The sequence below is a fragment of the Macrobrachium rosenbergii genome, chromosome 3, assembly GCF_040412425.1.
Source record: "Macrobrachium rosenbergii isolate ZJJX-2024 chromosome 3, ASM4041242v1, whole genome shotgun sequence".
In the NCBI taxonomy this organism is placed as follows: domain Eukaryota; kingdom Metazoa; phylum Arthropoda; class Malacostraca; order Decapoda; family Palaemonidae; genus Macrobrachium; species Macrobrachium rosenbergii.
This window is the reverse complement of record NC_089743.1, coordinates 10,596,248-10,608,462: the sequence shown is the minus strand read 5'-3', so window position 1 is coordinate 10,608,462 and position 12,215 is coordinate 10,596,248. Positions and strand designations below refer to the sequence as shown.

Sequence of the window (12,215 nt, the reverse complement as noted above, 5' to 3'; positions counted from 1 at the left end):
CCGGTCTCCTTCTGGGCCATTAAAGAAGCCAATTGCTCCTGCATGCCAAGGAGCAGCTTACGAGTAGGAGAAGATTCTACTTCAGGAGAAGGACTGATCCTATGAGAAGAAGAGGGGCGAGGGGACGCCTTCTTGCTTCTCACAGGGGAAGCAACAGCCTTCTTTCTGGAGCGGCGGAGCGCTCAAAAGCGTCATCGTCCGATGGCGTCCTGGTCCTCTTCTGCGGTGGGATGGCGTCAAAATCCTCCGGAGAAGAGCGGCGAGCACGAGAAAAGGGGCGTGAAGCGTCCCCTTCTTTGAAGCTTCTCTTCAAAGGGCGAGAATCCCGAGATTTCCATTCCCGGCGGGGAGGAGGAATCGGGGAAGAGAAGCAATCGCCAAGGATTCGTGCCCGTGCGATCCTTGGCAGCCTGGGAAGCGTCATCAGGACATGCCGAAGGGCGCCAGATCGGTGGGGTCCGCGTAACCCTCTTGCGGCTTTCGACTTGCCCACTCCCTGAGTCCTGGGAGTCCGACAGAGGTCTAGACCTAGAGGCGTTATACGGCGATCTGACGCCCCCTCCACAACACTAGGGGGACGGACACTATCACTGCACTTCACAGCACTTTGAAGAGCGAGCATATTAGCTTCAAGGTGCGAATGGAAGACATAATAATCGCCAGGGCATCACCATCCGCAGACACAACCCCAGGGTTGAGGGCAACACCACAGGGTTAGGAAGAGCTACGTCTACAGGAGGGTTAACAGGTGAAAGCACACTACCCTGACTCCTACCACTTCTGGAGGAAGACCTCCTGAGCCTATCTCGCTCTAGCTTTCTCACATAAGAATCATAAGTCCTCCAACTAGCATCAGACAAAGATTCACACTCCTTGCATCGGTCATTCAACAAACAAACATGTCCTCTACAACCCGAGCATACAGTGTGAGGATCTACCGAAATTTTCGGTAGCCTCACCTTACAGTCTTGCACACGGCAAACCCGATAACTAGAAGAACAAGATTCAGACATCTTACTCCCAGGAAAAAACAAAGCCAAATCCAAAACAATCCACAATAGCGTATGCCTAGCCACAAGTCCAAGTCAAAAAACCAAAAATCAAACCAATACTCAAGTGACAATCAAGTTTTATCCGAAATCCAAGACGGAGGTACTGAAAACAAGTGTTGACAGTACCGGCGACAGAGAAAATCTGAATAGAAAATGGGAATGGTTCCTGATACCCGCCTCCCAGCGGCGGGAATGGGTACTAACCACCTGATCTCCCACTGCGTGTGTCGTAAGTTTTGAAATTCTGTCGGACTAACAGAGAATACAGCTATATATATATCTGACAGGTAAGTTTCATGAACAAATTGCTAATTACTATACTGTAGCAACACATTTTGAAAATATATGTCAAGATCAGGTGGTACTTTTAAAGATTGTTAAAAAAAAAATGCACAACACTAAAAGCATGAACACAGCAGATCTTATATAATGAAGTAATTTGACCCAGAAATCAAGAAGGAAGGAGTTTTGTATGAAGGGAAAAATGTTACAGATGTAACAATGATGTTTTAATCGAAATCAACAATTAGTGTAATGAAAATTTTTACCTTCATGTTGGTGTTCAGCATTTCCTCAAAATCATGTGCAGACATCTTGGGAACTTGATTAACCATTCTAGTAAGTTCACGTCCTATGTAGTTATCAGCTGATACTTTTCCACTGAGCACATCTTCAACATAGGCTGAAATAAGAAATAAAACATACATGATCTGCTACTGAAGTAGTTTATAAATGAAAGCCTCCAATACTGCTTGTACTGAAACCTGCAGAAACTCACATTGCTAAAGGTAACAAGAAAACATTAATGGAGTCATTTGTTGCCACTCTATTGAAGACCTTGCCAAACTAGTCTCCTAAGTTACCAGCAGCATGAAACAAACTTTTTTTATATCAAAATTGAATTAACAGACTGTAATTTTTAAGGTAATTCCATCACACACCCATTAATGCAGTCTCAACTTTCCTTGGGTTGTCTTAAAGGTATGAGTATATTCACAATTATATAATTCTAATAGGTTACCACTTTAAGTAATTTGAAAAATATTTAAAAATTAATTGGTTTTTATTTTTAAAACTTGTCATTTTCTGCTGGAAAATGTTGGTAATCATATAAAATGGTGGGGCTGAAGTGACACTGTAAAGAACCTTAAGTAAAAATGTTCTTACAGCACTCCTTTGACCCCAATTTAATGCTTTCCACCTTGTACTTTTCATTCGATCTATTTGGTTTCTTCCAACTAGAAAAAACAATCCTTCAGGCAACTATGAGAGTATTGTGACTCACTGGTCATAGTAAAACTATTTGACAACAATACTAATGTACATTCGCATTCACAGATTATGCCAAACAGTCTTCACCATATATCCATTTCACAATTTATGGCTACCTTTATTTACTTCACCTATCAGGTACATACACCAACCCCTGAGATGTATCATTTAAGAATGTTTGTGATGCTTAATGTTTCACTTTTTTCGATACAAAACCCATTACTTTTTCTTGCCTTTCATGTATCTGCGTGGAATCACCAAACACTTCTAATCCTAGCATTTGGTTAAATCTCTTTTGTGATTGGGTATTAATGAAGCTCATTTCTTTGGCTGTCTGAAGCAGCTCTGACAGGAGTGGGGTTGGCGGGCAGACCTGTATGGTAAAGTTTGTAATGAAAAAAAAAAAATGTTTTTATATAAAACATTTTTTCATACAACCCATCAATCATATACATTCCTATCTGCAATCCGAACCTACCCATGCATGATTATTAAGTTTTGTGGACAGAAGAAGCAGAACAGTTAAAAGCAGTTGTTCTTGCATGTACCACTTCAATGCCCCGGTAGGTGGTAACTATCCTCATTATATCAGGTAGATTGACCACCAGCAGTAGAGTCCCTTGGTATGTCAAAACAGATGACTGGAGTAAATCCACTGGGCCACAGAAGGGATGATTTGGCCATGAATTCCCTTCTTGACAGACAGGCCCCCTCTGACTCTCATCACTGTCAGCAAACTTTGGAAAGTGCAACCAAGGCTTTGAGAGATTCTAGGATTGTAATCCAAAGTTACATGACCCTAAGACAGGCATTGAGAGAGATGAGACTGGTTGGCCTGGTCTTCTAAGGCTGCGAGTCTATGCCCCTGAATGCTGTGGTATATCAGGATCGTTCATCTTCAGTCAGATGATTGGTTTCTTTTACATATTCTGTCAGCAGCACTGGTGCAATAATCCACCAGGATCAAATCTTGATGAGTAACACTCCCGCTTTAAGTGCTGTGTTCGATCTGGTGATGGCACCAGTTTACAAGTTATTGACACAATGATATCACATACATATATCAGATTGGTATAGTGACTGGTTGGTGGTGATGGTGCTGAATGCATCAGACTAGCATGTTATCCACAAATAGTAACTTAAAGCTTACTTCAATCTTATTTGAATACACCAACCTTTAAATAATTTCTCATATTTCACCAACAATTTTGTTTTTGTCCTAATTTTTTTTGCAAATGCAAACTCAAGGGCTCATTAATCCACTGCCACCATCGAATATATCCATCAGAGATGAAGAAGGTGGAGGAGATTGTTCTAACATATTTTGGTTATATACCTAAGCTGCTTTGGTTTCCTCTTGAAAATTACTGTTATAAAATGTTTTCCACTATACCTAAAAAGTTTTCCTGCTGTCCAAGTTGCATGCTTTGTCCAACTTTCCTTCCGCCATAATGTAACTATATACAGTATATAATTCAGTACCATTAAATGCTTACATGAGTATAAAACATTTTTTTCCCTGGTAGTCTCATCTTAAATTGAAGGGGGGCATTATAAGCCCCAGGATTATATGCCAGAAATAATAAGCATAAAAGCAATATTCAAAAACAAAACAAAATCACTGTAACAAAAGACAATAATTATGTTCATTCGACAGATACAGGGAGCTCCTGCTAATATACATTCCCAAACTCACTCATTTCTCACAGTCACAGGTATGTCAGAATTTCATAAACATATCAATATCTTTTTCTGGAAACGTAAAATTAGATTAACACAGAATGAAAGTACAAAAGGAAATGAGTAAGAATAATAATTCATTAAAGCAAAAATTAAATAGAAGAGATGATGCTATGACATAAAAAAAATTGTAGTTAATAAAAGCACAATTGTAAATCATTTATGCATATAGGAATACAAGGAAATCATGGCATACAGTTGCAATAATTGCCAGGGGATAAAGCTGCCAACACTATCATGAATATATACACAACAGGTTGTGGGTTAAGGCCTTTGTAAGCACTCACCTTTACCACCCTATGCTGTCACATCTTTCTATCAATTACAAGCTATGGCACTTTACTAATGATTTCAATGAAATTTTATTTCTTATTATCATACTCATTTAGTCATACTCCTATTTTCTGTACCAGTTACTTACAAATAAGGATATCAAGGGTAGCCTCCATGTTTTGAGTTGCTTCAGAAATCTGATTAAGATCCGTTGTGGGTTCCACCAAACGCTGTCTGTTGTATTTGCTCTTCTGTGCTACATTAGCTGGAAAAAATTAGAAATACAGTGGTTACTACTATCTAATAAGTTACTTGAATAAGTGACCAGTTAAAGACATAATAAGTAACTGTACAAAAATATCTAAAGACAGTTGTCGACAATTTTCTGCACAATGTATGAATATCTCAACAAACTGTACATTTCCATGTCATTTAATAGTTAAATGAACAATTTTATTGTAAAAATATCCACAATTTCACTAAATATTCTATTTCTTTATTCTTTTATAAAATATATATTAAATCCTTAATCATTTGAGATATAAAACTGACATGAGAATCATTTAATTCTTAATCAATTGTAGTATAAAATTGACATGAAAATTATGAAGTTCCATGGATTGTACTCCATGAAATGAAATAGTTTAAAATTGTTCCCGTAAAGAAAGCTAAAGAAAGTTGTTGTTTTCTCGAGATTTCAGTACAATAATGAATACATTTCAATCAGTTTAAGTACCCTTCGACACAACGTTGCAAGCTTTAGACAAAATTTCCATAACAACCAACAAATTGAAGACATCAAATTTGGAGATACAGGCAGTCCCCAGTTATCGGCGGGGGTCCTGTTCTGACGGCCTGACAATAGCCAAAAAGTGCTGATAACCGATTTTCAGTTATCCAGGCCTCTGTTAGGTATGTATCAGCACCGATACCCAATTACCAGTGCCGACAGGCAGAAATTGGCGATTTTTGGTGCCAAAAATTGTCAACTTTCGTCGCCAGACAAACGCCGTAAAACCAGATCGCCGATAACCAGGGACTGCCTGAACTACTAAACCAAAATTACTCAACAGCTCATGATCTTCCTAATGCTAACTCAGCATCATGACGTCTAAATTCTCAGGTCTCAGACGACTGGGAAAAGAATTTGCTTTTTACTGAGGAAAGACTTGACTTGCACAATGACTTATAAATGTCATATGAAAGAGTTGAATAAGCTGAAAAGGTAATGACTTCCATTAAATTTCTTCAAAGGTCTTGTATCCAATACAGATTTTCGGTGCCAGTAAGCGGTTTATCAGTGTCAGTAGGCAGTTTATCAGTGTCAGTAGGTGGTTTATTGGTGCCTGTAAGCAATTTTTGGCACCAGCAAGTGGTTCATCAGCATCGCTAAATGGTTTATTGGCGCTAATCAGTGCTTGCGGCATCGTAAACACCACTTATTACCATAATTACTGTGATGTTCTGATTATCGACGATTTTCGGTTATCAGTGCTCAGCTGGGGACAAAACCCCCGACAAGCTTCTGTTATTAGAAAACAATATAAAATTTTGGCCAGTGGCCAAGCACTGGGACCTATGAGGTCATTCTGGGCTGAAAGGGAAATTGAGATTAAAAAGGTTTTAAAGGAGTAACTGTGAGGAAAACCTCAGTTGCACTATGAAAAAACTGTTAAGAGAGGGTGGGCAGTAAGATGGAATGGAAGAAAGAGAATATGAATATAAGTGCCTGGGGCCAAAGGGATGCTGCAAGGAACCTTAATTAATGCCTACAGTGCACCGTGTGAGGTGCATGGACGGCATAGCCCCCCTACATTGTTACTGGCTGAAATATGGAGTCCCATGCAACAAACAATGTTTTACAGTTAATGGTGCACAGCCATTTCTACACACAGGAACTCAATACTGTAATGTGAGGTTTCATGGTTTCAAACAAACTGATAGAATAATACTATGTAGCAGCATTAGTAGCTCCAGAATATATTTCACACACTTTTAAATCAAGAGCTTTAGACAGTTCCAGTTCCTTATTTCTATTAGCTTCCAAATTTAGTGTGGGATGAAGTCTTCAATACATGCAAAACTCTTAAGACATGTTACATACGGAAATCCAAGTTTCTAGTAAAAAATTAAACATATAAACCATAAGTCCTTGGCCACAGTAATATCTATGACCATAAAGCTACACACCTCAATCTGAAGAACAACTCAAAAAAGACAAAAATGCATAAAAACAGTCTTAAAGCAATTTTGCACTTTAATGGCAAGGCAGATTTACTATTTTATTAACTGCTATTCCAAATTATTTTGAAAGTGGAGTACCAAGACAGATAAACCTAATAAGAATGAATGTCATCCTTTTTAAGCCAAATATCATATCAAAGTTATCAACAAATGATTTTTTAGGTTATACAAGGCCATACCGCTGATGAGCTGAGTTTTCTAGCATTAAAAGAAATACTTATAAATTAATAAAATGTATTTCTCTGTGTAAAGTAACCAGCTGTTTTCTGTTCATTGGTGTCTAAGTTAATTTGTATGCCACATCAGTAGCCAGTTTTCATTTTCTTCAGTTTCCAGAAACCTAAAAGGTTTCAGCTTTCATGCCTTGTTAAAAAATCATTTTTAAATCCTTTTCAGAGATACATTACCTAGTTTAACTTTGATAATATTAAGGATAAAAGTTTTCAGTAAATGATAAGCTGAATTTATATGTTACTAAAATTTTGAGCAATTTGTAATTTTTGCTACATTTGGCATATAAGTGTGCAGCCTATATATGTTCTTGAAGGCAGGGTAATTTATAAACATATGTATTAATCTTCCAGGTTTTGGCCACTTGCTAGTTCTACTGGGGAGGTTATTACTGTATATACTCGTGTAATATTCAATATTTTACGACCAATTTTGGGGTCGAACATTAAAAGACGTATAGTTTTGGAAAAGTGCAAGATTTTGGGACTAGGCTACATTTAAGCTTTGGATTTCCCGACAACGGAAGTCAACAAAGTAGCATTTCCTTCCACAACAGTTCACAAACTATTTTTTTTTTTGGGGGGGTATAATAAAGACAATACAGTAAACCCCCGTATTCGCGTTCTCATGATTCTCGGACTCACGCATTCGTGGGTTTCTCTGTGGAACATATCTAGCCATTATTCACGGAAAATTTGCCCATTCGCAGTATTTTTCAATGAGAAATATTCGCTAATTACTGTATTTTCATATAATTTTCATGAATAAATGCACTTTTTGTGATAAAACTATCAAAATGGGCAGTTCTGTGTTTTTAAGAGGGGTTTTAAGTATTCGTGGATTTTAGCTATTCGCAGGGGGGGGGTTATGCATCCCCCGCCAATACGGGGGGTTCACTGTACATACAAATGTTGTTTTATTTATCTGAGAATCTTTTATTACAATATTGTTATGTTGTTTCTACATTTATGGCTGTTCTAGGCTATAATAAGTGTAGCCTACATTTCCTGAATGTAAACAAGCATTAGCTGCCACTTGTATTTCATCAGCTGATTTCTCTTCACTTACAATTCACAAAGAATCATTCATTTTTTTTCTTTTGGTAAAAGGGATGCAGTAAATTCAAAAATTTAGTCACACAATGCATTCAACGAAAAAAAAACAAACATTAGTGAAAAGAGGTTAAAGAATAGAAATGTATGATGATTATACTGTTCGCTAGTTACAGTGATTGCTTGGCAAGCTTTCAGTAGTTATGACAAAACGAGTGTAAACAAAAAAGGTCGGAAGCTTTTTTCCCTTTTGTTTATTATAGTTTATTTTAATGATTTGAAATGAGTACATACTGATTTTTTATACATTTTATAGGTATATTCTAAGCTTTTAGCTTCTTAGTTTAACTCAATTTTTAGATGTCAGAATCTTAGACTAGGCTACAGTAGCAACTGCTTAACATAGCCTAGGCTACCATCATTTTTTTATTCCAAATATGTAGAAACAGCCTAGGCTTATTGGCAGAATCAAAACTCGAACATTACATGGGGTATATGCTAAAATCCTAATATATGCAGTAAAAAATGGGGGTCGAACATCCCATGGAGTCGAATATCACACGAGTATGTACGGTGTTAAGTAATTTCATGTGACAGAATACTTGTTTTGGTTGGTTCTTTCCAAGAAAAGCTACGGAAGTCATACAGAACATGTACTCACAAAGTATTTTTAATGAATTTAAGAATTGTTCTACAAATGATATAACTGCGTGTTGTCAGAATTTTAACAGTTAAGACTAAATGATGCAATTTTGCAGCAAGAGAATCTGAGAAGTCAACTTGTGACAGAATCACCATGGTTATGCAGCATATGAGGGAATCATTTATCCAAACCTCACCTTTTGTACCCACAGTTTTAGCCACTGACCAGTACTGCTCAGGATACTGTTCCATCACTGAATTCAAATGAGGACGAGCTTATTGTTAAGTCTCTTATCCATATTTATGATGATTCTCCTCTGTTATCCCCAAAGGACCACTGGGTCTAACACTTTCCTCCGCTGCTACCCAGTTGCAACTAATGACTGGAAATAAAGAGGCCCTGAAGCTGGAACACGGCTAGTATTCAGTGCCCGATAAGAGATGACTTACAGGAGAGGTGGACAGCTAAGATCTTGGGCTAGGACATGGTTGGATCTGTGCTAAGCAGAAATGTCCATCAGAAGTGAACACAGCCTGGACCTCATGTCTGAAACACAGCTAGGGTTCTATGGCCAAAACAAGTCATCTCATACAAAGGATTAGACTTACTCATGATAGGGCCATAATCAATAACTTCAGTCTCTACTGCCTCTCCAGTCATTCTGCAATAGAAACAAGTAAAAAATGTGCCGAAGTTTCTTTGGCGCAATCGAGTTTTCTGTACAGTAAACCCCCCAGATTTGTGTTCTCACAATTCACAGACTCAGCCATTCACAGTATTTTCTGTGGAACCTATCTATAAATTATGTGCTGGAAAACTCACCCATTCGCAGATTTTTTCGTAGAACAATATTCTGTATTTCACATTATTTTCGTGCCTAATTACTGTACTGTACTTACATATACATTTTATGATAAAATAATGATTTACAGCACTCATTTTCAAGTATTAATATTAAGTTTAACAATAAGATTAAATAATAACATTAACATAAAAATAATAATTCTCTCTCTCTTTCTTTTACTGAGATGAGAGAATTTTTATGCATATGTAATATGTAAGTTTATTTTTTTTATATGATAAATGATTTACTAATTTTCAATTGTTAATATTAATAATGAACTAAACACACCAAAATACCAATTCATTACAGAAAATGTAGTGAAGTAGTAAGATTCTAATTCAATACACATTCTTTCCCTCATCTTTTTCTGAAAGCTTTGGAGCAAGGGGGGGGTGTATAACCTGTCAAATATGTCAAATATCTTGACATACTGATGCAATGGTAGAAGATGTTGCCACTCGGTAGTCAAATAAATGTTGCCACTTGGTGGTCAAATAACCTATGAAGGATACCGAAAAATTCTCTCTCTCTCTCTCTCTCTCTCTCTCTCTCTCTCTCTCTCTCTCTCTCTCTCTTCTCTCTCTCTCTCTCTCTCTCTCTCTCTCTCTCTCTCTCTCTCTCTCTCTCTCTCTCTCTCTCTCTCTCTCTCTCTCACTGAGATATCTTTTTGATGCATATGTAACATGTTTATTTGTTTTGTATACTGCAGTTTTATAGATAAATGTGACATTACTGTTACTAATTTTTTTCATATTTTCCATGCTATAATTACAACTTTTTGCATTTGTATGGGTAAGGGGGGGGGGTTGCAAGTCCCTGTCAATTAACTTGACATATTGACACAGATCACAAAGGGGAGATAATGCTGCCCACAGATGGTCAAGGATGCTGAAAAATCTCTCTCTCTCTCTCTCTCTCTCTCTTCTTCTTCTTCTTCCTTCATAAATCATGAACTTCCACCTTTTAATATCTAATGTAAGATAACTTTCTCTCTCTCTCTTTTTCCAAGTTATTTTCTCTTTGTCACGATATGTAAGAACAAACACCCTCTCTTTCTCTCTCTCTCTCTCCCTCTCTCCAAAGGATACTCAGAATGTGAGAGATAGATAGATAGATAGATAGATAGATAGATAGATAGATAGATAGATAGAGAGATATATAGATAGATAGATAGATAGATAGAGAGAGAGAGAGAGAGAGAGAGAGAGAGAGAGAGAAAGGGAGAGTGGTTGATAGAAAGATATAATTCTCTCTCTCTCTCTCTCTCTCTCTCTCTCTCTCTCTCTCTCTCTCTCTGTGTTATCGGCTGGAGGGGTTGGAAGCACATACGTATATATTTGTAAGGGTAAAACGTTTAAGATGACTTTGAAATTATATTAACCCTTAAACGCCGAGCCCCTATTTACAAAAACGTCTCCCGTATACCGGCAGCGTTCGGGAGTTAGCGCCGAAGCGGAAAAAAAGTTTTTTTCAAAAAATCACAGCACACTTAGTTTTTAAGATTAAGAGTTCATTTTTGGCTCCTTTTTTTGTCATTGCCTGAAGTTTAGTATGCAACCATCAGAAATGAAAAAATATCATTATCATATATAAATATTGAAATATATGACAGCGCAAAAAAAAATTTTCATATATAATTTTATACAAATCGCGCTGTGAGCAAAACGATTAAAGCTAACGGATTATTTTTTTTCTTTGTATTGTACACTAAATTGCGATGATTTTGGTATATAACAAATTGTAAAACGATCAAAGCAACACAGAGAAAATATTATCACAATATGATGCATGAATCCGTAAAGCGCGGACGTAAAAAAATGTTTTTTTCAAAAATTCACCATAAATCGAAATATTGTGCTACAGACTTCCTGTTTGTTGAAAAATGAAGCTAATTGATTGAATATTACTAGACTGTAAGTGTTTTAGCTTACAATTGCAGTTTTCGACCATTTCGGTCAAGTTAAAGTTGACAGAAGGTCGAATTTTTTCTATTTATCGTAATTTATATGAAAATATTTCAAAACTGATAAAAGCTACAACCATGATTTATTTTCTGTTGTATTCTACATGAAATTGCGCACATTTTCATATATAAAAGTTTATGTAACGACTAATATAAAACGGTGCAAACATTACGACAACAACGTGACGAAAGAATTTCTGAGATGTTCGGCGAATTACCGCGCTGGACGTAAGGAAAATGTTTTTTCAAAAATTCACCATAAATCGAAATATTGTGCTAGAGACTTCCAATTTATTGCAAAATAAAGGTAAATGATTGAATATTACTAGAATGTACGAGTTTTAGCTTACAATTGAGTTTTTCGACCATTTCGGTCGAGTTAAAGTTGACCGAAGGTTGAAATTTTGGCAGTTATCGTGATTTATGTGAAAATATTTCAAAAGTGATAAAAGCTACAACCATGAATTATTTTCTGTTGTATTCTACATGAAATTGCGCCCATTTTCATATATAAAGTTTATGTAACGACTAATGTAAAACGATGCAAACATTACGACAACGTGATTTAAAAGATTTCTGAGATGTTCGCCAAGTTACGGCGCGCAGGCGTAAGAAAAAGTTTTTTTTTCAGAAATTCACCATAAATCGAAATATTGTGCTAGAGACTTCCAGTTTGTTGCAAAATGAAGGTACATGATTGTATATTACTAGAATGTAAGAGTTTTAGCTTATAATTGCGTTTTTACCATTTTGGTCGAGTTAAAGTTGACCGAAGGTTGAAACTTTGGCAGTTATCGTGATTTATATGAAAATATTTCAAAACTGATAAAAGCTACAACCATGAGTTATTTTCTGTTGTATTCTACATGAAATTGCGCACATTTCCAATTATAAAACTTTA

General features: G+C 36.6%; 1 protein-coding gene across 2 annotated transcripts in view; it reads right to left on the bottom strand.

Annotated features, from left to right (window-relative positions):
• eIF3f1 (eukaryotic translation initiation factor 3 subunit f1) overlaps window positions 1-12,215 on the bottom strand; it is a 61,645-nt gene that overhangs the window by 18,994 nt on the left and 30,436 nt on the right. For both annotated transcript variants that reach the window (XM_067127479.1, XM_067127488.1), the window contains exons 5-6: window positions 4,486-4,602; window positions 1,601-1,734 (exon numbers count right to left, since the gene is read on the bottom strand). In XM_067127479.1, the coding sequence (XP_066983580.1) occupies window positions 1,601-1,734; window positions 4,486-4,602 (251 nt within the window). The remainder of the gene's footprint in view (window positions 1-1,600; window positions 1,735-4,485; window positions 4,603-12,215) is intronic.